The sequence below is a fragment of the Eriocheir sinensis genome, chromosome 34 (assembly GCF_024679095.1).
Source record: "Eriocheir sinensis breed Jianghai 21 chromosome 34, ASM2467909v1, whole genome shotgun sequence".
NCBI lineage: Eukaryota > Metazoa > Arthropoda > Malacostraca > Decapoda > Varunidae > Eriocheir > Eriocheir sinensis.
Genome location: NC_066542.1, coordinates 3,344,553 through 3,368,722, shown reverse-complemented (window position 1 = coordinate 3,368,722; position 24,170 = coordinate 3,344,553). Strand labels below are relative to the sequence as shown.

Genomic DNA, 24,170 nt, shown 5'->3' with positions numbered 1-24,170 from the left:
GTCACAGGTTCAGCGGCCGCGAAATCCCCAAGTCACCATTCCGCGTCAACGTGTCGGGCTACGCCGGCGACCCGTCCAAGGTGACCGCCTCGGGGCCCGGCCTGGAGCCTGAGGGCGTCATGATCAACAGGCCCACCTACTTCGACATCTTCACGAAGGGTGAGTGGCTGGAGAGAGGGCTGCGGAGGCTGGGACAGGGGTGGCGCCTTCCAAGACGGAGTCACAACCGAGAGAGAGCCCGGGTTCGATTCCTGGGCGGAGTGGAAAAGTTTGGGCGGCTTTTCCGATACCCTACGCCCCTGTCCAACCAGCAGTGTACCAGGTTTTAATCGGGGGTTGTGTCCCGTCTCCTGGGGTCTGTTCCCTTCTCCTATAATTCCTTCCCCTCCTGTCTCTCTCCGGCATATGACCACAGATGTTGCGCCGACTAAACAAAACTTTCCAACTGTTCCCTTCTCCTATAATTCCTTCCCGTTCTGTCTCTCTCCGGCATATGACCACAGATGTTGCGCCGACTAAACAAAACTTTCCAACTGTTCCCTTCTCCTATAATTCCTTCCCGTTCTGACTCTCTCTCCGGCATATGACCACAGATGTTGCGCCGACTAAACAATACTTTCCAACTTTTTATTTTCCAAACCAATACCAAAGACCCCCTCCCCCCAAAAATTTCCATGTGTAGGCCTAGTGTATACGTTTGCTGCTGATATATAAGTTAGGAAATTGGAAGAGGAAACCCACACTGAAAACCTGATCATCGTGGAGTGTGGAAGATGTTGTTTGGTCCGGGCGAGTACAGGTAACTCTCGATTTACGCGAGTATTGTGAAGAGGTCATCGCGTAAATCCAAAACAATGTAGTAAATCTAACAAAGAGGTAGGTTTGTATTGCCTACTGTATCACTCTGACTCCTCTCCCTCTCGTGGTTCCTCCTCTGGCTGCCCTTCCCCTCGTGGTAGCACAGCAGCGAGGGTGTTGTTGTTGTTGAGTAGCGTGGGTACTGTATTGTTGTTCAAGTGGCGCGCGGGAAGAACTGAGCTCAGCTGTGTGGCCGTGTGAGTCCATTTGCGTGAGACATCTGGTGGACACTAATTAAAATATCGCGTATAAGTGAAAAAAACGTGTAAATGAAACATTTATTTGGATTTTGGACCCCGCGTTATTTAAAAAACGCGTAAACCAAACTCGCGTAAATCGAGAGTACCTGTACAGAACCACCGTGTTAGACTGTCGAACCGGCTCCTAGTTGGTCTTGGTGTTGGTGTTAGCGTTGGTGTAGTCACTGTACATACTCACAGACACAAGTACACCCAGATTCATTGTACTTGTTGTTGTTGTTACTTGTTGTTTTTAGATAGTGTAGAAATGTGTTAGTGAGAATATCTGCTCATTGTGTTCTCCTCCTCCTCCTCCTCCTCCTCCTCCCATATTTGTCCACCTCCTTACGCCACCTCCTCCTCCTCCTCCTCCTCCTCCTCCTCCTCCTCCCATATTTGTTCACCTCCTAACGCCACCTCCTCCTCCTCCTTCTCCTCCTCCTCCTCCTATTCCTCCTCCCATATTTGTCCACCTCCTAACGCCACCTCCTCCTCCTCCTCCTCCTCCTCCTCCCATATTTGTCCGCCTCCTAACCCCTCCTCCTCCTCCTCCTCCTCCCATATTTGTCCGCCTCCTAACCCCTCCTCCTCCTCCTCCTCCCATATTTGTCCACCTCCTAACCCGTCCTCTTCCTCCTCCTCCTCCTCCTCCTCCCATATTTGTCCACCTCCTAACCCCTCCTCCTCCTCCTCCTCCTCCTCCTCCCATATTTGTCCACCTCCTAACCCCTCCTCCTCCTCCTCCACCTCCCCCCATATTTGTCCGCCTCCTAACCCCTCCTCCTCCTCCTCCTCCTCCTCCTCCTCCTCCCATATTTGTCCGCCTCCTAACCCCTCCTCCTCCTCCTCATCCTCCCATATTTGTCCACCTCCTAACCCGTCCTCTTCCTCCTCCTCCTCCTCCTCCTCCTCCTCCTCCTCCTCCTCCTCCTCCTCCTCCCATATTTGTCCACCTCCTAACCCCTCCTCCTCCTCCTCCTCCCATATTTGTCCACCTCCTAACCCCTCCTCCTCCTCCTCCTCCCATATTTGTCTGCCTCCTAACCCCTCCTCCTCCTCCTCCTCCCATATTTGTCCACCTCCTAACCCCTCCTCCTCCTCCTCCTCCTCCTCCTCCTCCTCCTCCTCCTCCTCCTCCTCCTCCTCCTCCTCCTCCTCCTCCTCCCATATTTGTCCGCCTCCTAACCCCTCCTCCTCCTCCTCCTATATTTGTCCGTCTCCTAACCCCTCCTCCTCCTCCTCCTCCTCCTCCTATATTTGTCCGTCTCCTAACCCCTCCTCCTCCTCCTCCTCCTCCTCCTATATGTGTACGTCTCCTAAGCCCTCCTCCTCCTCCTCCTCCTCCTCCCATATTTGTCCGGCTCCTAACCCCTCCTCCTCCTCCTCCTCCTCCTCCTATATTTGTCCGTCTCCTAACCCCTCCTCCTCCTCCTCCTCCTCCTCCTATATTTGTCCGTCTCCTAACCCCTCCTCCTCCTCCTCCTCCTCCCATATTTGTCTGCCTCCTAACCCCTCCTCCTCCTCCTCCTCCTCCTCCCATATTTGTCCACCTCCTCCTCCTCCTCCTCCTCCTCCCATATTTGTCCGACTCCTAACCCCTCCTCCTCCTCCTTCTCCTCCTCCTCCTCCTCCTCCTCCTCCTCCTCCTCCTCCCATATTTGTCCGCCTCCTAACCCCACCTCCTCCTCCTCCTCCTCCTCCTCCTCCGATTTTGACTAATTTTCCATAATGTTTTATTTGTTTAATTTTGTTTACTTGTTGTTGTTGTTGTTGTTGTTGTTGTTGTTGTTGTTGTTGTTGTTGTTGTTATTTTTTTGGTCGCATGGAGGTTTTTGTTGACCTTTATTATTATTATTATTATTATTATTATTATTATTATTATTATTATTATTATTATTATTATTGTTTGTTGTGTTGTTTTTATTCTGCATGACACACTAACCCATCCACACACACACACACACACTCTCTCTCTCTCTCTCTCTCTCTCTCTCTCTCTCTCTCTCTCTCTCTCTCTCTCTCTCTCTCTCTCTCTCTCTCTCTCTCACACACACACACACACACACACACACACACACACACACACTCTCTCTCTCTCTCTCTCTCTCTCTCTCTCTCTCTCTCTCTCTCTCTCTCCATCCATCTATCTATCTTCCTGCTCTCTCTCTCACACACACACACACACACACACACACACACACACACACACTCTCTCTCTCTCTCTCTCTCTCTCTCTCTCTCTCTCTCTCTCTCTCTCTCTCTCTCTCTCTCTCTCTCTCTCTCTCTCTCTATCTATCAATCTATCTATCTATCTTCCTGCTCACACACACACACACACACACACACACACACACACACATACACACACACACACACACACACGCACCACCACCATCACCACCACCACCACTACCACCACAGACGCCCAGCACAATCCCTTCACCTCCTTCCCTCACCTCCACCACCCCTTCGCCCACGCCCCCGGCCGATGGCGCCCCCCACCCCCCTCCCTAAACCGCCCCTCTACCCCCCTCCACCCCTCAGACGCTGGCAAGGGCACCCCGGAGGTCATCATTCTCGACCCCGCCGGCCACAAGAACACTGTCCCCGTTAAGGTCAGGTCACTGGGCGAGGGAACATACCGGTGTGAGTATGTGGCCACGGGCATCGGTCTTCACTCCATCAATATTTTCTTCGCTGGCCAATCCATCCCCGGCAGTCCTTTTGGGGTCAAAGTCTCCCCGGGTAAGTGTGTCTAAACCCCCGTTCTCTTTTACAATTCACCTATCGTCCTATAGTCTTCCAAATATGTATCATCAATGTATCATCAATTCAGCTATCGTATATGCAAGAGTTAGCTATAATCTTTCAAATATGTATCATCAATTCAGCTATCGTACATGCAAGAGTTAGCTATAATCTTCCAAATATGTATCATCAATGTATCATCAATTCAGCTATCGTACATGCAAGAGTTAGCTATAGTCTTCCAAATATGTGTCATCAATTCAGCTTTCATACATTCAAGAGTTTGCTATAGTCTTCCAAATATGTATCATCAATGTATCATCAATTCAGCTTTCATACTTGCAAGAGTTAGCTTTAGTCTTCCAAATATGTATCATCAATGTATCATCAATTCAGCTTTCATACATGCAAGATTTAGCTATAGTCTTCCAAATATGTATCATCAATGTATCATCAATTCAGCTTTCATACATACAAGAGTTAGCTATAGTCTTCCAAATATGTATCATCAATGTATCATCAATTCAGCTTTCATACATGCAAGAGTTAGCTATAGTCTTCCAAATATGTATCATCAATGTATCATCAATTCAGCTTTCATACATGCAAGAGTTAGCTATAGTCTTCCAAATATGTATCATCAATTAAGCTTTCATACATGCAAGAGTTAGCTATAGTCTTCCAAATATGTATCATCAATGTATCTTCAACTCAGCTTTCATACATGCAAGAGTTAGCTATAGTCTTCCAAATATGTATCATCAATGTATCATCAATTCAGCTTTCATACATGCAAGAGTTAGCTATAGTCTTCCAAATATGTATCATCAATGTATCATCAATTCAGCTTTCATACATGCAAGAGTTAGCTATAGTCTTCCAAATATGTATCATCAATGTATCATCAATTAAGCTTTCATACATGCAAGAGTTAGCTATGGTCTTCCAAATATGTATCAACAATGTGGAAAGAAAAATATTGAACTTAAACAGAAGTGTCTCTCTATGAAGGAACACTCACTAGGCAAAACAATTTATGCCAAGCTGAAAATTAATAGGTTTTTCATATATCTTGTAATAATCTCTCCCTGCCTCTATCTATCTAGTATCTATTTATTTATCCCTTTATTCCCTTCTCCTATAATTCCTTCCCCTTCTGTCTCTCTCCGTCATATGACCACAGATGTTGCGCCGACTAAACCAAACTTTCCAACTGTTCCCTTCTCCTATAATTCCTTCCCCTTCTGTCTCTCTCCGTCATATGACCACAGATGTTGCGCCGACTAAACCAAACTTTCCAACTGTTCCCTTCTATAATTCCTTCCCCTCCTGTCTCTCTCCGGCATATGACCACAGATGTTGCGCCGACTAAACCAAACTTTCCAACTTTTCTAACCCTTAAAAACCTTACACTCATAAATCTCTCTCTCTCTCTCTCTCTCTCTCTCTCTCTCTCTCTCTCTCTCTCTCTCTCTCTCTCTCTCTCTCTCTCTCTCTCTCTCTCTCTCTCTCTCTCTCTCTCTCTCTCTCTTTCTAACCCTTAAACAAGAACCCCCCATATCTCTCTCTCTCTCTCTCTCTCTCTCTCTCTCTCTCTCTCTCTCTCTCTCTCTCTCTCTCTCTCTCTCTCTCGTTCCTCTTTATAAAACTTTCCCTATATCAAGTTTAAGACAATTTTCAGCGATTTCTTTACCGTTTCGTGCCGAGGACAGCTCCTTATTCCTTCTTCCTCCGCAGTGAGTGACGCCCGCAAGGTGAGGGCCTCGGGCAGGGGTCTGCAGCCCTGCGGCGTGAGAGTGAAGGACGCAGCGGACTTCAGAGTGTACAGCGAGGGTGCCGGAGAGGGGAGTGTAGAGGTGAAAGTTATCGGACCAGGTGAGGAAGGGGTTGAAGGGGCTGTGGGAAGGGAGGGATGGGGATGGGGTTGAAGGGGCTGCGGGGAAGGGAGGGATGGGGGATGGGGATGGGGTTGAAGGGGCTGTGGGGAAGGGAAGGGATGGGGATGGGGTTGAAGGGGCTGTGGGGAAGGTAGGGGATGGGGGAAGGGGTTGAAGGGGCTGTGGGGAAGGGAGGGATGGGGATGGGGTTGAAGGGGCTGCAGGGAAGGGAGGGATGGGGAAAGGAGTTGAAGGGGCTGTGGGGAAGGGAGGGATAGGGAAGGGGTTGAAGGGGCTGTGGGGAAGGGAGGGATGGGGAAGGGGTTGAAGGGGGGCTGTGGGGAAGGGAGGGATAGGGAAGGGGTTGAAGGGGGCTGTGGGGAAGGTAGGGATGGGGAAGGTTGAAGGGGCTGCAGGGAAGGGAGGGATGGGGAAGGAGTTGAAGGGCTGTGGGGAAGGGAGGATGGGGATGGGGTTGAAGGGGCTGCGGGGAAGGGAGGATAGGGGAAGGGTTGAAGGGGGCTGTGGGGAAGGGACGGATGGGGGAAGGGGTTGAAGGGGCTGTGGGGAAGGGAGGGATGGGGAAGGGGTTGAAGGGGCTGTGGGGAAGGGAGGGATGGGGAAGGGGTTGAAGGGCTGTGGGGAAGGGAGGGATAGGGAAGGGTTGAAGGGGCTGTGGGGAAGGGAGGATAGGGAAGGGTTGAAGGGGGCTGTGGGGAAGGAGGTGATTGGGAAGGGGTTGAAGGGGCTGTGGGGAAGGAGGGATGGGGAAAAGGGGTTGAAGGGGCTGTGGGGAAGGGGTTGAAGGGGCTGTGGGGAAGGAGGGATAGGGAAGGGGTTTAAGGGGGCTGTGGGAAGGGAGGAGATAGGGAAGGTTGAAGGGGCTGTGGGGAAGGGAGGGATAGGGAAGGGGTTGAAGGGGCTGTGGGGAAGGGAGGGATAGTGGAAGGTTGAAGGGGTGTGGGGAAGGGGTTGAAGGAGCTGTGGGGAAGGAAGGGGATAGGGAAGGGGTTGAAGGGGCTGTGGGGAAGGGAGGGATAGGGGAAGGGGTTGAAGGGGCTGTGGGGAAGGAGGGATAGGGAAGGGGTTGAAGGGGGCTGTGGGGAAGGGAGGGGATAGGGGAAGGGGTTGAAGGGGGCTGTGGGGAAGGGAGGGGGTAGGGAAGGGGTTGAAGGGGGCTGTGGGGAAGGGAGGGGATAGGGAAGGGTTGAAGGGGCTGTGGGGAAGGGAGGGGATAGGGAAGGGGTTGAAGGGGGCTGTGGGGAAGGGAGGGGATGGGGGAAGGGGTTGAAGGGGGCTGTGGGGAAGGGAGGGGATAGGGAAGGGGTTGAAGGGGGCTGTGGGGAAGGGAGGGGATAGGGGAAGGGGTTGAAGGGGGCTGTGGGGAAGGGAGGGGATAGGGAAGGGGTTGAAGGGGGCTGTGGGGAAGGGAGGGGATAGGGAAGGGGTTGAAGGGGGCGGTGGGGAAGGGAGGGGATGGGGGATGGGGTTGAAGGGGGCTGTGGGGAAGGGGTTGAAGGGGATGGAAGAGTGGAAAGGAAGGGTTGAGATGGAAGGGGAAGGGGTTGAAGGGAATGGAAGAGTGGGTTGGCAAGGGATGAAGGAGGGAAAAATGTCTTTGGTTGAGATGGCAGGGTATCCAGCATCCACCACCACCACCTCCTCCCTCCTGACCCTGCCTTGCCCTTCCACAGGTGGCGTACACGAGAGCATCAAGACCAAGCAGATTGACGCCCACACCCACGAATACATCTACCACCCCAAGAAAGAAGGGCGCTATATTGTCATGGTGACCTACGGTGGACAGGAGATCACCAAGAGTCCCTTCGAGGTGGGTAGAGAACGGGAGGGTTGGGAGGAAGGGATGGGATGGAGGGGATGGGTGTTTTTTGGGGTGAGGGTGGAAGAGGGTGGGGTGGAGAGTAAGGGAATTGAGGGTGGCTGTGAGGAAGGGAGTGTTAGGGAGTAATAGGAGGAGGAGGAGGAGGAGGAGGAGGAGGAGGAGAAAACAGAATGAAAGGAGAAGTAGAAGGAGGCATAAGAATAAAGAAGAGGAGAGGAAAAGGAAGAGGAGGAGGAGGAGGAGGAGGACGAGTAAGACTTTAAATTAAGAGGAAATTGAGGAGTAGGAGGAGGAATAGGAGGAGGAGGAGGAGGAGGAAGAGAAGGAGGAGGAGGAGGAGTATTCATATAGGTCCCATCAGCTGACTCCTTTCTAATAAAACAATAAAATATATAAATAATAAAATAAACAAAATATATTCACAATCTCTCCCCCGAGTAGGTGAACGTCGGTCCCTTCAAGGAGACCCGCATCCGAGCCTATGGGCCTGGTCTGAAAGGCGGCGTGGTGGGCTACCCTGCGCTCTTCACGGCTGAGACCAACGGAGAGGCCGGCACACTGGGTAAGACCATGGATTAGCCTCCACTCAGACCCCTCAGACCATGGAATAGCCCCCACTCAGACCCCTCAGACCATGGAATAGCCCCCACTCAGACCCCTCAGACCATGGAATAGCCCCCACTCAGACCCCTCAGACCATGGAATAGCCCCCACTCAGACCCCTCAGACCATGGAATAGCCCCCACTCAGACCCATCAGACCCACAGACCAACAGACCCCCAGACCCACAGACCAACCCCATAGACTCCCAGACCACACAACTCACACACTCACTCAGACCCACAGAATCACACACACTAACCTCACAAGCCCACAAGATCCACAGACATCACAGACAAAAGAAGGGACATATTTCTTCTCAGACAGACTGTAGGAGGGAGTGTTCTCTCTCTCTACAGACCTAACAGACCCCTTAGTGCCCACAGTAGAAGTAGTAGTAGTAGTAGCAGTAGTAGTAGAAGTAGTAGTAGTAGTAGTAGTAGTATTAACATCATAGGCCCACATAGATCTCATAGGCTATAGAAGGGATTGTTCCGTTCTTCTTCTGTGAGTGAATCTTCCCACACCCATCTCCTCTCCCTCCCTCTTCCCTCACCCTCCCTTTGGTAGTTTGTCCCTCCTCCTCCTCCTCCTCCTCCTCTTCCCTTCCCTTCCTCCCCAGGCTTCAGCATTGAGGAACCATCACAAGACATTCGTAGATAGTTTGGACAGGCCTTTCTTTGGTAGTTTGTCCCATGTCCTGTTCCAACCCTTCCCTCCTCCTCCTCCTCCTCTTCTTCCCTTCTCTCATCCTCCCTTCCCTTCCTCCCCAGGCTTCAGCATTGAGGGACCATCACAGGCCAAGATTGAGTGCAACGACAATGGTGACGGATCCGCTGATGTGCGCTACTACCCCACGGCCAAGGGAGAGTACGCCCTCCACATTCTCTGCAACAACGAAGATATCCCAGGCTCACCATACATCGCCAACATCCTGCCCCAGACTGACTACTACCCAGAGCTGGTGCGTGTGTGGGGGTGGGGGGTGGGGGCTGTATGTGTGTGTGTGTGTGTGTGTGTGTGTGTGTGTGTGTGTGTGTGTGTGTGTGAAAATACTGATTGATTCTTATTGTGTTGCAAAGTTGGACAGCACAGGGATGAAGGAAGGACTCTTGCATTAGTATGTTGGACAGCACTGGGATGTGGGAGTGAAGATGCTGGTTAAGTTTGTTCCAGTGTTGGTAGGTGTGTGTGTGTGTGTGTGTGTGTGTGTGTGTGTGTGTGTGTGTGTGTGTGTGTGTGTGTGTGTGTGAAGGAGTCCGTTCAATGGTGTACTATAATGAGTGATAATTTTGTGACCTTGGTGGTAGTGTGACCCTTCCTCTGTACCGTGAACTTAAGAAACACACATTTGACAAGGCTTTCCTAGGAGTTTCGGGCATTTCCAGGGGTAGTTTCATGACCTTGGTGGTAGTTTGACCCTTCCTCTGTACCGTGAACCTAAGAAACACACATCTGATAAGGCTTTCGTAGGAGTTTCGGGCATTTCCAGAGGTAGCTTTACGACCCTGGTGGTAGTGTGACCCTTCCTCTGTACCGTGAACCTAAGAAACACACATCTGATAAGGCTTTCCTAGGAGTTTCGGGGATTTCCATAGGTAGCTTTACGACCCTGGTGGTAGTGTGACCCTTCCTCTGTACCATGAACCTAAGAAACACACATTTGACAAGGCTTTCGTTGGAGTTTTGGGCATTTCCAGAGGTAGCTTTACGACCCTGGTGGTAGTGTGATCCTTCCTCTGTACCATGAACCTAAGAAAGAGAGAAGCACTAAATGAAGGGTCTACCATATCCATAACCCCTAACCCCCCCTGCCCTCTCCTTGCCCCTCCAGGTGAAGTGCAATGGTCCCGGTCTGGAGAAGCACGGCGTTGTCTCGGGCAAAACCGTGGAATTTCAGGTGGACACAAGGCAGGCTGGGGACGCACCTCTGGACGTAACAGTGATCGACTCAGCCTACCAGTCGGTGCCTCTGGACGCCAAGGACAACAGGAACGGCACCTATGATTTCTCTTATAGACCAACACGAGGCAACAAACATACCGTCCAGGTCTGTCTACGTGTGTGTGTGTGTGTGTGTTTGTGTGTTTACCTAGTTGTATTTACCTAGTTGTGTGTGTGTGTGTGTGTGTGTGTGTGTGTTGATGGTAATAGAAATGATGTGTGTGTGTGTGTGAGAGAGAGAGAGAGAGAGAGAGAGAGAGAGAGAGAGAGAGAGAGAGAGAGAGAGAGAGAAAGTATATAAGAAAAATGAAAAAAATATAGAGAAAGGAAAGGAAGGAAAAGAAAGGTCTGAAAAGAGAGAGAGAGAGAGAGAGAGAGAGAGAGAGAGAGAGAGAGAGAGAGAGAGAGAGAGAGAGAGAGAGAGAGAGAGAGAGAGAGAGAGAGAGAGAAAAAAAAAAACAGGCTTTCACAGGAGAGGAGTTTTGGGCATTTTGAGTGATAATTTTGTGACCTTGGTGGTAGTGTGACCCTTCCTCTGTACCTTGAACCTAAAGAAACACACATTTGACAAGGCTTTCGTAGGAGTTTGGGGCATTTCCAGGGGTAGTTTTATGACCCTGGTGGTAGTGTGACCCTTCCTCTGTACCTTGAACCTAAAGAAACACACATTTGACAAGGCTTTCGTAGGAGTTTGGGGCATTTCTAGGGGTTGTTTTATGACCCTGGTGGTAGTGTGACGCTTCCTCTGTACCTTGAACCTTAGAAACACACATTTGACAAGGCTTCCGTAGGAGTTTCGGGAATTTCCAGGAGTAGTTTTATGACCCTGGTGGCATTTTGACCCTTCCTCTGTACCGTGAACCTAAGAAACACACATTTGACAAGGCTTTCGTAGGAGTTTCGGGCATATCCAGGGGTAGCTTTATGACCCTGGTGGTAGTTTGACCCTTCCTCTGTACCTTGAACCTAAGAAACACATTTGACAAGGCTTTCATAGGAGTTTGGGGCATTTCCATGGGTAGTTTTAGAGGTAGTTTTAGAAGCAGCAACGATCTCAGAATACCAACCTCACCCTCCAATCCCTCCTCAGGTAAACTACGGAGGTGTCGCCACTGAGAACTCACCTTACCGGGTCTTCGTGTCCGAGCCGTCCGTGCCTGGCGCTGTCAAGGTCTTCGGGCCTGGCGTAGAGCGTGGGGTGCGGTCAAACACTGCCACGCACTTCAACATTGATTGTCGAGAGGCTGGCCCAGGTATAGTTTGGTGGTGGTGGTGGTGAGCCTTGCCCAATTATCGTACTCATCGCATTTCCGTAGTTTGCTGCCCGATAGCTCTAACAACAAGGAACGGAAAACATCAACATTCAACAGTTTTCAACGCTAACTTTGATTTTCTCACGTGACTTGTACGAGAGTTTGAGGCATAGAAATGATAGATACGATATGTGGTTAATATGATACTTTGGCAATGCTTGGGAGATGGGGGCTGTGTGTGTGTATGTGTGTGTGTAGGGGTGGGGGGTGGGGAGGGTGCTGTGGGGGGGCAGTGTGTGTGAAGGGGTGGGGGAGGTGGGAGGTAGGAGGGAGTGTGTGTGTGTGTGTGTGTGTGTGTGTGTGTGTGTGTGTGTGTGTGTGATAGATAGATCTATAGATAGATAGATATAGACTTCAAAACCACCCCATCACCTCACAACCCCCCCTTACCCCCCTCCACCCCCCAACAGGAGAGGTGGAGACCGCCCTTACCAATATGCTGGGGCCAGGACATAGATAGATAGATAGATAGATAGATAGATAGATAGATAGACAGATAGATAGATAGATAGACAGACTTCAAAACCACCCCAACACCTCACCCCCCCTCACCCCCCAACAGGAGAGGTGGAGACCGCCCTTACCAATACGCTGGGGCCAGGACATAGATATTCATAGATAGATACAGATATATATAGACTACAAAACCACCCCATCACCTCACCCCCCCCTCCACCCCCCAACAGGAGAGGTGGAGATTGCCCTTACCAACGCTCAAGGTCAGGACATTCCCATTGACATCCGTGACAATCGCAACGGGACCTTTACCGTGGACTACCAGACCCCCAGTCCAGGCGAGCACCGGGTCACTGTGCTCTATGCCGGTGCCGAGATCCCGCAGTCGCCCATTCTGGTCCCCGTGCAGTCCAACGTTGATGTCACCAAGGTCAAGGTCGACGGATTGGAGCCAAGTAAGTGTGGGATGACCTTTCTTGTGTGTATATTTTTTTCTCTTATTTTTTTAGATTTTTCTTTTGTACAGTAACGGAAATGAGGAAATAAGTGCGCCGACCTTTTTTCGTTTTTTGAGTGTGTGGTGACCTTTTTTTTCATGGGAAATTGAAAAAGGTCAACGGGAGAGCTTTTTTTTTTTGTTTTTATTCCCTTCTTATCTTCCTTTTTTTTCTACGGTAATAGAGAAAGGTCGAGGGCATTAAATAAGTGCGATATGACCTTTTTTTTCTACGGTAATGAAGAAAGGTCAAAGGCAGAAAATAAGTGTGATATGACCTTTTATTCTACTGTAATGAAGAAAGGTCAAAGGCAGAAAATAAGTGTGATATGACCTTTTTTTCTACGGTAATGAAGAAAGGTCAAAAGCATTAAATAAGTGTAATATGACCTTTTTTCTACGGTAATGAAGAAAGGTCAAAGGGCATCAAATAAGTGTGATATGACCTTTTTTCTTCTGTAATGGAGAAAGGTCAGGGGCAGAAAATAAGTGATATGACATTTTTTTCTACTGTAATGAAGAAAGGTCAAAGGCATTAAATAAGTGTGATGTGACCTTTTTTTCTATGGTAATGAAGAAAGGTCAAAGGCAGAAAATAAGTGATATGACCTTTTTTCTACTCTAATGGAGAAAGGTCAAGGGCAGAAAATAAGTGTGATGTGACCTTGTTTTCCTTCGGTAATGAAGAAAGGTCAAAGGCATTAAATAAGTGTGATGTGACCTTTTTTTCCCTACTGTAATGGAGAAAGGTCAAAGGCAGAAAATAAGTGTAACATGACCTTTTTTTCTACGGTAATGGAGAAAGGTCAAAGGGCAGAAAAAAGTGTGATATGACCTTTTTTTCTACTGTAATGGAGAAAGGTCAAAGGCAGAAAATAAGTGTGATATGACCTTTTTTTCTACTGTAATGGAGAAAGGTCAAAGGCAGAAAATAAGTGTGATATGACCTTTTTTTCTACTGTAATGGAGAAAGGTCAAAGGCAGAAAATAATTGTGATATGACCTTTTTTTCTACTGTACTGGAGAAAGGTCAAAGGCAGAAAATAAGTGTGATGTGACCTTTTTTTCTGCTGTAATGGAGAAAGGTCAAAGGCATTAAATAAGTGTGATATGACCTTTTTTTCTACTGTACTGGAGAAAGGTCAAAGGCAGAAAATAAGTGTGACGTGACCTTTTTTTCTACTGTAATGGAGAAAGGTCAAAGGCATTAAATAAGTGTAATGTGACCTTTTTTTCTATTGTAATGGAGAAAGGTCAGAGGGCAGAAAATAAGTGTGATATGACCTTTTTTTCTACGGTAATGGAGAAAGGTCAAAGGGCAGAAAATAAGTGTGATATGACCTTTTTTTTTTACACCAACGGAAACAGGAAATAATTGACTTTTTGCGTTTTATGATTTTAATTTTTTTCTATTTTTCTTTACGGTAACGGAAGTAGAAAATAAGTGATGACCTTTTTCTTTTTTCCCCGTTTCCTTTTTTTTTTTTTTTTGCAGCAACAGAAACGAACGTCAAGCAGAGAAAGAAAAAGTGACGGCCTTTCTGTATTTTTTTTTCTATATTCCTTTTTTTTGTTTGTGTGACAATTTCTATCTCTCCTTTCTATCTCTCTCCATTTCTCTCTTCTCCTCTCTCTCCCATCTCCTTCCTTCCCGTCCCATCACCTCAGGGTCATTTTAGGTACAGGTAACTCTGGATTCACGCGAGTATTGTGAAGAGGTCATTGCGTAAATCCAAAACAATGTAGTAAATCCAACAAGAGGTAGGTTTGTATTGCCTACTGTATCACTCTGACTCCTCTCCCTCTCGTGGTTCCTCCTCTGGCTGCCCTTCCCCTCGTGGTAGCACAGCAGCGAGGGTGTTGTTGTTGTTGTTGTTGAGTAGCGCGGGTACTGTATTGTTGTTCAAGTGGCGCGCGGGAAGAACTGAGCTCAGGTGTGTGGCCGTGTGAGTCCAGTTGCGTGAGACATCTGGTGGACACTCCAGAAAATTCTGCATATAAGTGAAAAAAAACGTGTAAATTAAACATTTATTTGGATTTTAGACCCCGCGTTATTTAAAAAACGCGTAAATCGAGAGTTACCTATTGACAACAACACCGGGTATTCGATATATGCGAGTTCGAAATATGTGGATTCGCTCATATGCGACTAACCTAAATGTGCCAAGTATTCATTTTATGCGAGAAAAATTCGCTATTATGCGAGTATCGGTGCTGGTGCTGGTGAGGTTTGGTGACACACTAGAGGGTGGCGGGTGCAAACGTTTTCCCGCATTTTCCTCGCCTGTAATTAACCTTTCCCTCCCTCTGATCCTAAAGTTCATCCTCAGGCACTAGCTAATTATCAGCTTAAATCGTAGACTTTGGGTGTGTCTCCCCGGAAGCAATCAGCAGCTCCGGGCCGTCAGACTCGGAGAAGCCTTACCCTGAATGGGGTCCATATAACTTCGAGTAAAATATGTCCTGATTTCCCTTCAGTAACATTCAAAATACATATGAATATACAGTACGTGATATTGAAGAAAAACCATGCACATTTTAACTGTTGCTTCAGTGCTTTATTATCGTGAAACGGTGCCGGAATAAATAGTTAGAGGGTTTGAAAACGTGTCATGGGACATAGCCCCATATAATTAATGGGATGATAGGTTCAATATATGCGAATTCACATTATACGAGCTTTTTGCAGAACGTAACCCTCGCATATAACGAATACTGCCTGGTGTGCTGGAGCGAAGGAGAAGGGACAGAGTATAGAAGAAGTGTTTAAGGGATGTGGAGGGAAGGCGAGGAGTGTTGGAGTGGCTATATATATGTGTGTGTGTGTGTGTGTGTGTGTGTGTGTGAAGGGGCGGCAAGGCCATGTTGTAACCGTCCCATCTCATCTTGCCTTTCAGTGTCATGTAAGTATATTAGGCGATGGCCGTGTGTCGGTGGTAGGCCGCAGCTGTACAAGTAGGCCCTAGCTGGTGCCCTCTGCCTGTGTGTGTGTGTGTGTGTGTGTGTGGCCAGGTACTTTAAATGTCGTATTAGCATTTATAGACAGTCATGTGGCTAGTTTGATGCTTTAACCCCTTGACTGTGGATTTCCTGCCAGAAGACCTCACTAAGCAACAGGAATGGAACAAAAAGTGTCTGCTACAATTCAGTGAAGAAAAATGTAAAGTCCTGCACCTTGGGAGGGGATATCCAGCACACCAATACCACATGGGAAACACTCCACTATCCACCACAGAGTAAGACCTGGGAGTGTATGTTACCAGGCTACCAGTGAAGGGATATCCAGCACACCAATACCACATGGGAAACACTCCACTATCCACCACAGAGGCAGAGAAAGACCTGGGAGTGTATGTTACCAGGCTACCAGTGAAGGGATATCCAGCACACCAATACCACATGGGAAACACTCCACTATCCACCACAGAGGCAGAGAAAGACCTGGGAGAATATGTTACCGGGCTACCAGGGAAGGGATATCCAGCACACCAATACCACATGGGAAACACTCCACTATCCACCACAGAGGCAGAGAAAGACCTGGGAGTATATGTTACCAGGCTACCAGTGAAGGGATATCCAGCACACCAATACCACATGGGAAACACTCCACTATCCACCACAGAGGCAGAGAAAGACCTGGGAGTGTATGTTACCAGGCTACCAGTGAAGGGATATCCAGCACCAATACCACATGGGAAACACTCCACTATCCACCACAGAGGCAGAGAAAGACCTGGGAGTGTATGTTACCAGGCTACCAGTGAAGGGATATCCAGCACACCAATACCACATGGGAAACACTCAATTTCTTGGACAGTCCGTCAGAGATGTTGGAGTTACACAGAGTTGACACACTAGAAACCCAGTCGTGAAAAGTTATATAAAATTCTGAACCAAACCAACTAACTAATGACCTTTCTCGTTTGGCCACTTCCAACCTTTTTTTTTCATAGGAGCGGTGTGATTAGCGGCCTTTTCTTTATACCATTACTGTTACAAATTGGCCATATAATTGCTTCTAAGGACTAATACGACATATGGGAAACCTGGTGTATGTGATGTGCGTGTGTGTGTGTGTGTGTGTGTCAAGTGTTACTGCATATGTGTTGGATGTAGTGCATTGCTGTTTTTTATATCTTTGCTGTCGTAGCGCATTCTGTGTTTCGTATTGTGACATCAGTACTTAGCAAATGTGCCGCGGCTGGCATTGAACCTTGGCCCATTAATTTCTGAGTGTTTTTTTTTAGGTACCAAATACTCTTCTATTGAACTTTTTGGATTAGGTTTGTTACTGTAGAAGTAGAGCATGCTGGCCTTTCTGTTATTTGGTTGGTTTTAATCTGGTACCAGCTGGGATTATGTTTCTTAACCTGGTAGCAGTGATGGGCCAAATTTGTGGCTTTACCGTGTAGCAGCGACGGGCCAAATTTGTGTCTTTACCGTGTAGTGACGGGTTAATTTGTGTTTACTGTAGCGACGGTTAACTTTATTGCAAATATGAATGGGTGATTTTTCGCTTGTAGGGACCATTAAGAAACATGATCCCCGCTGCTACCACCGGGTTAATGGTCCCTCCAAGCGAGAAAAATGAGAAAAAATCACCCCTCTCACAAACCATCTCATAATATATATCAAAGCATTTGTGATCAGATTATGTATCATCTATTTTGGGGGGTTTATATCATGGCACAAATTTGGCCCGTCGCTGCTACACGGTAAAGCCACAAATTTGGCCCGTCGCTGCTACACGGTAAAGCCACAAATTTGGCCTGTCACTGCTACACGGTAAAGCCACAAATTTGGCCCGTCACTGCTACACGGTAAAGCCACAAATTTGGCCCGTCGCTGCTACACGGTAAAGCCACAAATTTGACGTGTCGCTGCTACACGGTAAAGCCACAAATTTGGCCCGTTGCTGCTACACGGTAAAGCAACAAATTTGACGTGTCGCTGCTTCACGGTAAAGCCACAAATTTGGCCCGTTGCTGCTACACGGTAAAGCAACAAATTTGACGTGTCGCTGCTACACGGTAAAGCCACAAATTTGGCCCGTCGCTGCTACCGGGTTAATGTTTTTTTGTTTTCCTTCAGTTTTTTTTATTGCGTACAGTTGAATGTGATTTGTCGCTAATTTGAATGTATTTGTGTTGATTTTCTGTCCAGCATACTGTGAACGTGGTACAAATTAGTTGTTGATTTGGTTGCATAGTTTTCTTTATTTTACAAGTTTACTTTGTTGAATACCTTGTAGCTACATTTAGTATGCTCCCACACTCCCCACTCCTGTGCCAGCTAGGCTTTATTTAGTGTAATTTATTATTATTTTTATTCTTTTATCATTTGTAGTTTAGCGACACAAAGACCTCACCTTACTTGGCTTACGGGAGAGGAATCACACTGTTGTTGTCTGCCCCAGTGAGTGTCAGAAGTAGTGCCCACAGTATGGCAACATCATTCCTTTACCTCCTGATAGTGACACAGTGGAGCGCATGGGCAGCGGCATTGTTATGGGGCGGTCACGATCACTCTGCTAAAAGGTGTTGGTGTGGTCCGTGGGGAGAAGATATTTGATTGTATTTCTCCCTTCGAGGGTGGGAAAGGTTTGGAGAGACCTTGTTTTATCCTGGTAGCAGCGGGATCATGTTTCTTAAAAGTCCCTCCAAGCGAGAAAATGAGAAAAAATCACCCCTCACGCAAACCATTTCATAATATAAGGGTAGGTGGTGGCTGAGTGGTAGCGTGCTGGGCCCACACTCACCGCGTGATGGACAATGCGGGTTCGAATCCCCACGCTACCACCTGGGATTTTTCAGTCACCGCCGAGTGGCTTAAAACTACCCACATGCTGTCCTGAAGACCACCCATCAACCCGGACTCTAGAGGAAACTGTCCAAGTGAATCAAGGAGTTCCGGGGGGCAGCATGAGCCAAGAGAAGATGGCGCCACTATAAACACTTGCCTGCGCCATGACGAGCTGGGGCCGAACACCATCCAGGCCCCTCAAGAAAGCCTACCGGCGCTGTAGGCATAGACGTAAAAAAAAATGTATATCAAACCATTTGTGATCAGTTTATGTATCATCTATTTTGCTATTTTGGGGGGTTTATACCCCCCAAAATAGATGATACATAATCTGATCACAAATGCTTTGATATATATTATGAAATGGTTTGTGTGAGGGTGATTTTTTGTCATTTTTCTCGCTTGGAGGGACCATTAAGAAACATGACCCCCGCTGCTACCACCACCACCGGGTTAAGTGGAAAATGGGAAAGTGTAAAAGATAATACAAATATTGAAAAAGCCCCTAACTTTTCTGGTTATTAAAGTACCCGTATCAATTCAGGCAGTTATTTTCTAACTTAGTGGCGCTCAAAACACCCACTCTGGATTTGCAACGTTCCCTTAGAAAACTTAACATGACAGCCTGGCACAAGCCCCTTCAATCCCCTCCTCCCTCCACACACCACTCCCCTTGCATTAGCCACTAAACAATCCTTCATACATATATTTCTTTCTGTCACGTCCGTCGCCACACTCATCTTCTTGAGGGCGGCATCAGAATCATTCGGACATGTAAGGCTGCACTCTTGCCCTTCAGGGGGTGGGGGATAGCTGCTGACATGAGACAATTTAGTTTTAGTTTTATTATTATTATTATTTTTATTATTATTATTATTATTATTTATTTATTTATTATTTTGTAGCAAGCATTGTTTCGTTTTCACTTTAGCTCCAGTCGCGGCAGCCAATGTTAAATTTATTAGTGTGTGTGTGTGTGTGTGTGTGTGTGTGTGTGTGTGTGGGCCAGTTCTTCACCCTCAGGTTCTTTATGGCACTGTGTTCTGGGACGCCATACACTCCCTTCCCCCTCGTCCTCCTAAATTCACACTGCACTGAAATCATCTTCAAATAAGTAGTCGGTAGATTAAACATTTTCAGAATAAATATTTTGAAGGCCACGCCATCCAAAGGGTCTTCACTCTTTCCCTCCTTTCACTGTAGACTCTGAAACAGCTTTATTTATCTGTATTTATCCTTCCCGTGACTCAGGGCCGCTTTCACAGTCATTTTGTTTGTTTTGACCGTCACCAATGAGCGGCTATAGTATTTCCGGTGGTAGCAGTGGGGATCATGTTTCTTAATGGTCCCTCCAAGCGAGAAAAATGAAAAAAAATCACCCCTCACACAAACCATTTCATAATATATATCAAAGCATTTGTGATCAGATTATGTATCATCTATTTTTGGGGGTTTATATCATGGCACAAATTTGGCCCGTTGCTGCTACACGGTAAAGCCACAAATTTGGCCCGTCGCTGCTACACGGTAAAGCCACAAATTTGGCCCGTCGCTGCTACACGGTAAAGCCACAAATTTGGCCCGTCGCTGCTACACGGTAAAGCCACAAATTTGGCCCATCGTTGCTACACGGTAAAGCCACAAATTTGGCTCGTCGCTGCTACACGGTAAAGCCACAAATTTGGCCCATCGCTGCTACACGGTAAAGCCACAAATTTGGCTCGTCGCTGCTACACGGTAAAGCCACAAATTTGGCCCGTCGCTGCTACACGGTAAAGCCACAAATTTGGCTCGTCGCTGCTACACGGTAAAGCCACAAATTTGGCCCGTCGCTGCCACCGCGTTAAACAGTTGCCTATTTTGATGTTTTTGTTAATATACGACCCAGGAAACATTCTAGAGCTACATCAAATTACTGTATTTTAACAATTTTAGATGCACTTTTCCCCCATAAAAAATGCCCTGAGAAATATCCATGCGTCCTCCAGGGTAAATATCGCTGCTACCGGGTTAAAACTGGCCGATGGGGCAGAGGCGGCTGCGGGGTACGCCTAGTAGCCCGGCACCTTACCACACACTCTCAACACCTCTCGCTTCCTCTGCAGCCGCCATTACCCCATAGGCCAGTTTCACGTGGACAGCTATAGCGTCGATCGCGGCCATTGGTAACGATCAAAACAAAGTGACTGTGAAAGCGGCCCTTAGACTCGGAAATTTCAAGATGTAATTACGCATCAGGCAGGTCATTGTATATCCATTTTCCACGTTCGTGTTGTAGACGGTGCTGTTGTAGTATTGTAATTTGACATTGACTAAATTCTTGCACAGAGAAAGAGGAGACGAAAAAAAGTTGTATCATCAATTTGTTCATAAAACTGGCTGTGTGTGTGTGTGTGTGTGTGTGTGTGTGTGTGTGTGTATGAGTGTGTGTGTGTGTGTGTGTGTCTTGGTGTTGGTGTGGCCTGTGGTGTGGCTCGCTGCTGCTGCCGCTGCCTCTGCGTCAAGGCTTGGCGACACACACATGTACACACACACATTGGCTCAGTGAGGGTGACCACCTGTGCTAGGGACTGTAGGCTCCTCCTCCTCCTCAGTCATCTTTTGTCGTCACCAACGCTTTACTCTTGTTATGATCACCATTATTTGTTTCAGGTTTCACTTTCCAATTAGTCAGATTCTCTGGTTTAACTTTTGGGGCTTTGTGGTGCAGTGGTTAGCACACTTGGCTCACAACCGAGAGAGCCCGGGTTCGATTCCCGGGCGGAGTGGAAATATTTGGGCGGCTTTTCCGATACCCTACGCCCCTGTCCACCCAGCAGTGTACCAGGTATTAATCGGGGATTATGTCCCGTCTCCTGGGGTCTGTTCCCTTCTCCTATAATTCCTTCCCCTTCTGTCTCTCTCCGGCATATGACCACAGATGTTGCGCCGACTAAACCAAACTACTTTCTTCATTTCCACTTGGTTGTACGCAAGAGTCAGTCACTTGCAACAGTGCCACACAGTCCCCTTCCCCCCTACCCCTTACCCCCTACAGGCGTAGCCACACAGGCACACAGGGCAGGATACACAGCGAGGGTGCATAGGGAGGGATGGAGGGAGGGACAGGCAGGGTTCTGAGTCCCTCTCGGCCGTGCTCTCCACTGTGTCACGAGTCTCGGTCATTCCTTGTTCTGTGTGACAGCTGCTGACGGCTTTCCCAGATGCTGCAAATAAATAGGCTACTAATGGGTGTCAACATATAAGCAAGTAGACCGTGACGGATCGATGCATTTGTTGCCTCGTGCACGATACGCCATTCACGGCAATAAGGCAACAAGGCCATGCAGGGTACGTTCAGTTGTCCCTTAACATTCGCGGTTTTATCTCTCACTGTTTGATTTTCCGCGAGTAGACCTGCGACTGTACGCGAGTGTACTGTACGTGGGTTTTCTAGGGCCATTGCGGGGTGAGCAGACAGTGCGTTCCATCAGCATTTGTGCTAATTACATTATAAAGTTTATTTAGATACACAAACAGTTGTTTTTTTAGTTTTATAAGGAAAAGGGTGTCGAGGAGTGTGTTTGAGGGGGGGCAACACATTTGCGGAAATTCAACATTTACGGAAATTCAACATTCGCTGAAATTTATTCGCCGAAATTCAACATTCGCCGAAATTCAACATTTGCGGAAATTCAACATTCACGGAAATTCAACATTCGCGGAAATTCAACATTCACGGAAATTCTACATTCGCGGAAATTCAACATTCGCAGAAATTTAATCGCGGAAATTTATTCGCGGAAATTCAACATTTGTGGAAATTCATTCGCCGAAATTCAACATTCGCGGAAATTCAACATTCGCGGGGGTCATTTACACAACAGCCGCGAATGTTTTAAGGGACAACTGTATTATACACGTTTCTCCATAGAGTAATGCGTGTTCTGAGAAGGGCGTCGTCGGCTGAAGTCACTTCCACCCGTTGCGTTTTATCAAGTGAAATGATTCACTGTGGTGTCTCGTTATTCTCTTGGTCGACCGACATCTGGGGTCACAGCGGAGGGCAGACCATACAAGCACAGGCAGAGGTCATGCAGGTCACGGAAGGGTCATGCACTTTAGCCGTCCCAGCAGACCACCAGCTCTAGCACTTTTTGACACTACCGTAGGAAGAGACCTTAGTTAGGGCCGTATTTTAAGACACCATCGCTTCTCACATCAACTATTTCTAAAGGTCAAAGAGGGGATCAATCTGTTTTTCATGAGTGTTTTTTAAGGTTCATGGCACAGAAGAAGGGTCACACTCCCACCAGGGTCATACAACTACCCCTGGAAAGGCCTACAGCTCCTACGAAAGCCATGTCAAATGTGTGAACTTGGGCGACGAAATGTTTTAAAATACGACCCTTTAGAACACAGCTGCGGCCTTCCCCTCCCTTCCCTCACCCACTGCCCCTCACACCCACACCCACGGACACCTCACCACCACCACCGCTGCCTGTTTGCGTGGCTTACCAATGTGGCTGTGTTATGTAGACTATACGTGTACGGCTTGTGGCACGGTACCCTGTAGACCCATGAGTATGCGTGTGTGGGTATGTGTATAGTTGCATGTGTGTATAGATGTGTGGGTGTATAGAGGTATGTAATTCACTATGGTCTGACCAGGCGTTAGACTCGCGATCACCACTCAGTAAAAATGTGTGTGTGTGTGTGTGTGTGTGTGTTTGAAGGTGAGCATTTTGGGCAGGTATGTCTGTGGTGGGATGACATGGGGCTGTGGAGGCTTATGTGTGTGCGTTTGTTTGTGTGTCTGTGAAAAAAAACGTTAAAAAAAATGTGTGTGTGTGTGAGGGAAGGGGGCGTTGTGGATGGCAGTGCGGGTGTCATTCTAGAGTTTTGCCACCATGTTGTTGGGAATGACACGGACACATGGAAACAAGTGTGTGTGTGTGTGTGTTTGGGGTGGTGTGGCTTTGTGTGTGTATGTGTGAGTGTTTGGATGAAGGTACGTATCAAAGTGTGTGTGTGTGTGTGTGTGTGTGTGTGTGTTGGTGAGTGGTGCTGACCCGCTGACCACCACCACCACAGCCGCGCCCATCAACTCTCTGCAGCAGTTCAGGGTCATCACGCAGGAGGCCGGCCGCGCGGACTTCGCCGTCTCCATCACGTCGCCGTCCGGCATGCGGGTGCGCGCCCATGTGGTGCCGACCCACGAGGGCTACCTGGTCAACTTCACGCCCACGGAGCTCGGGGAGTACCTGCTGTCCATACAGTTCGGCGGGCAGCCCATCAGCTCCGTGCCGTACCGCTTCACCTGCACGCCGGGGGCCAACGCGGCGGCCGTGCGGGCGTGGGGGCCAGGCCTGGAGGGCGGGATGGTGTGCCGGCCGGCGGAGTTCGTCATCGACACGCGGGAGGCGGGGCAGGGCGGCCTGGGCGTGACGGTGGAGGGGCCCTGCGAGGCGGCCATTAACTGCAGGGACAACGGGGATGGCACCTGCGCCGTGGCCTACCTGCCCACGGAGGCCGGCCATTACACCGTCAACATCACCTTCAACGACCGCCACATCCACGGCTCGCCCTTCCACTCCTACATCGCGCACGACCAGGACATCAAGCACATCAGAGTCACGGGGAACGGCATTCAGCCACACGGTACCAGAGACTACTTAATAGCCGATATATCCTAGTGTTTCAGCCATTAACTCTGGAAGAAGTTGAAGACAGAAAAAACTGTATCACAACAATATGGAACGGAAGAAAAAAGAACACTGAACAAAACTAAAAGATAACAACGCCAATCAAGAATCAAGAATAAGACATAAATGGTAGCCGTTACAAAGGCAATCCCACGCCTACTGCTGGACTGGGGCCGGATTCATCAAGCCACTACAAGACTGGTCGTTGGTATAAGTCTTTAAGTAAATCTGTCCTCTACATATGATCCTTTTGTTTAAGCTGCTCCGATGACAGTGAATGAAGTACTGGCCTGGTCGACACTTCCTT

At 48.2% G+C, this 24,170-nt stretch overlaps 2 protein-coding genes across 51 annotated transcripts in view; one reads left to right on the top strand and one right to left on the bottom strand.

Annotated features, from left to right (window-relative positions):
* Positions 1–24,170, top strand: part of LOC127006888 (filamin-A-like) — a 243,233-nt gene that overhangs the window by 95,548 nt on the left and 123,515 nt on the right. For 49 of the 50 annotated variants that reach the window (XR_007759807.1, XR_007759835.1, XR_007759833.1 and 46 more), the window contains 10 exons: positions 8–159; positions 3,642–3,842; positions 5,583–5,720; positions 7,417–7,553; positions 8,007–8,127; positions 8,939–9,129; positions 10,000–10,215; positions 11,200–11,362; positions 12,109–12,333; positions 23,253–23,819. Coding sequence is in view for 4 of the 50 variants with exons in the window: in XM_050877225.1 (XP_050733182.1) it covers positions 8–159; positions 3,642–3,842; positions 5,583–5,720; positions 7,417–7,553; positions 8,007–8,127; positions 8,939–9,129; positions 10,000–10,215; positions 11,200–11,362; positions 12,109–12,333; positions 23,253–23,819 (2,111 nt within the window). In the remaining 46 variants the exon portion in view is untranslated. The remainder of the gene's footprint in view (positions 1–7; positions 160–3,641; positions 3,843–5,582; positions 5,721–7,416; positions 7,554–8,006; positions 8,128–8,938; positions 9,130–9,999; positions 10,216–11,199; positions 11,363–12,108; positions 12,334–23,252; positions 23,820–24,170) is intronic. The other variant, XM_050877226.1, reaches the window with a different exon arrangement.
* Positions 1–24,170, bottom strand: part of LOC127006889 (uncharacterized) — a 45,704-nt gene that overhangs the window by 9,950 nt on the left and 11,584 nt on the right. The gene's annotated exons all lie outside the window — the stretch shown is intronic.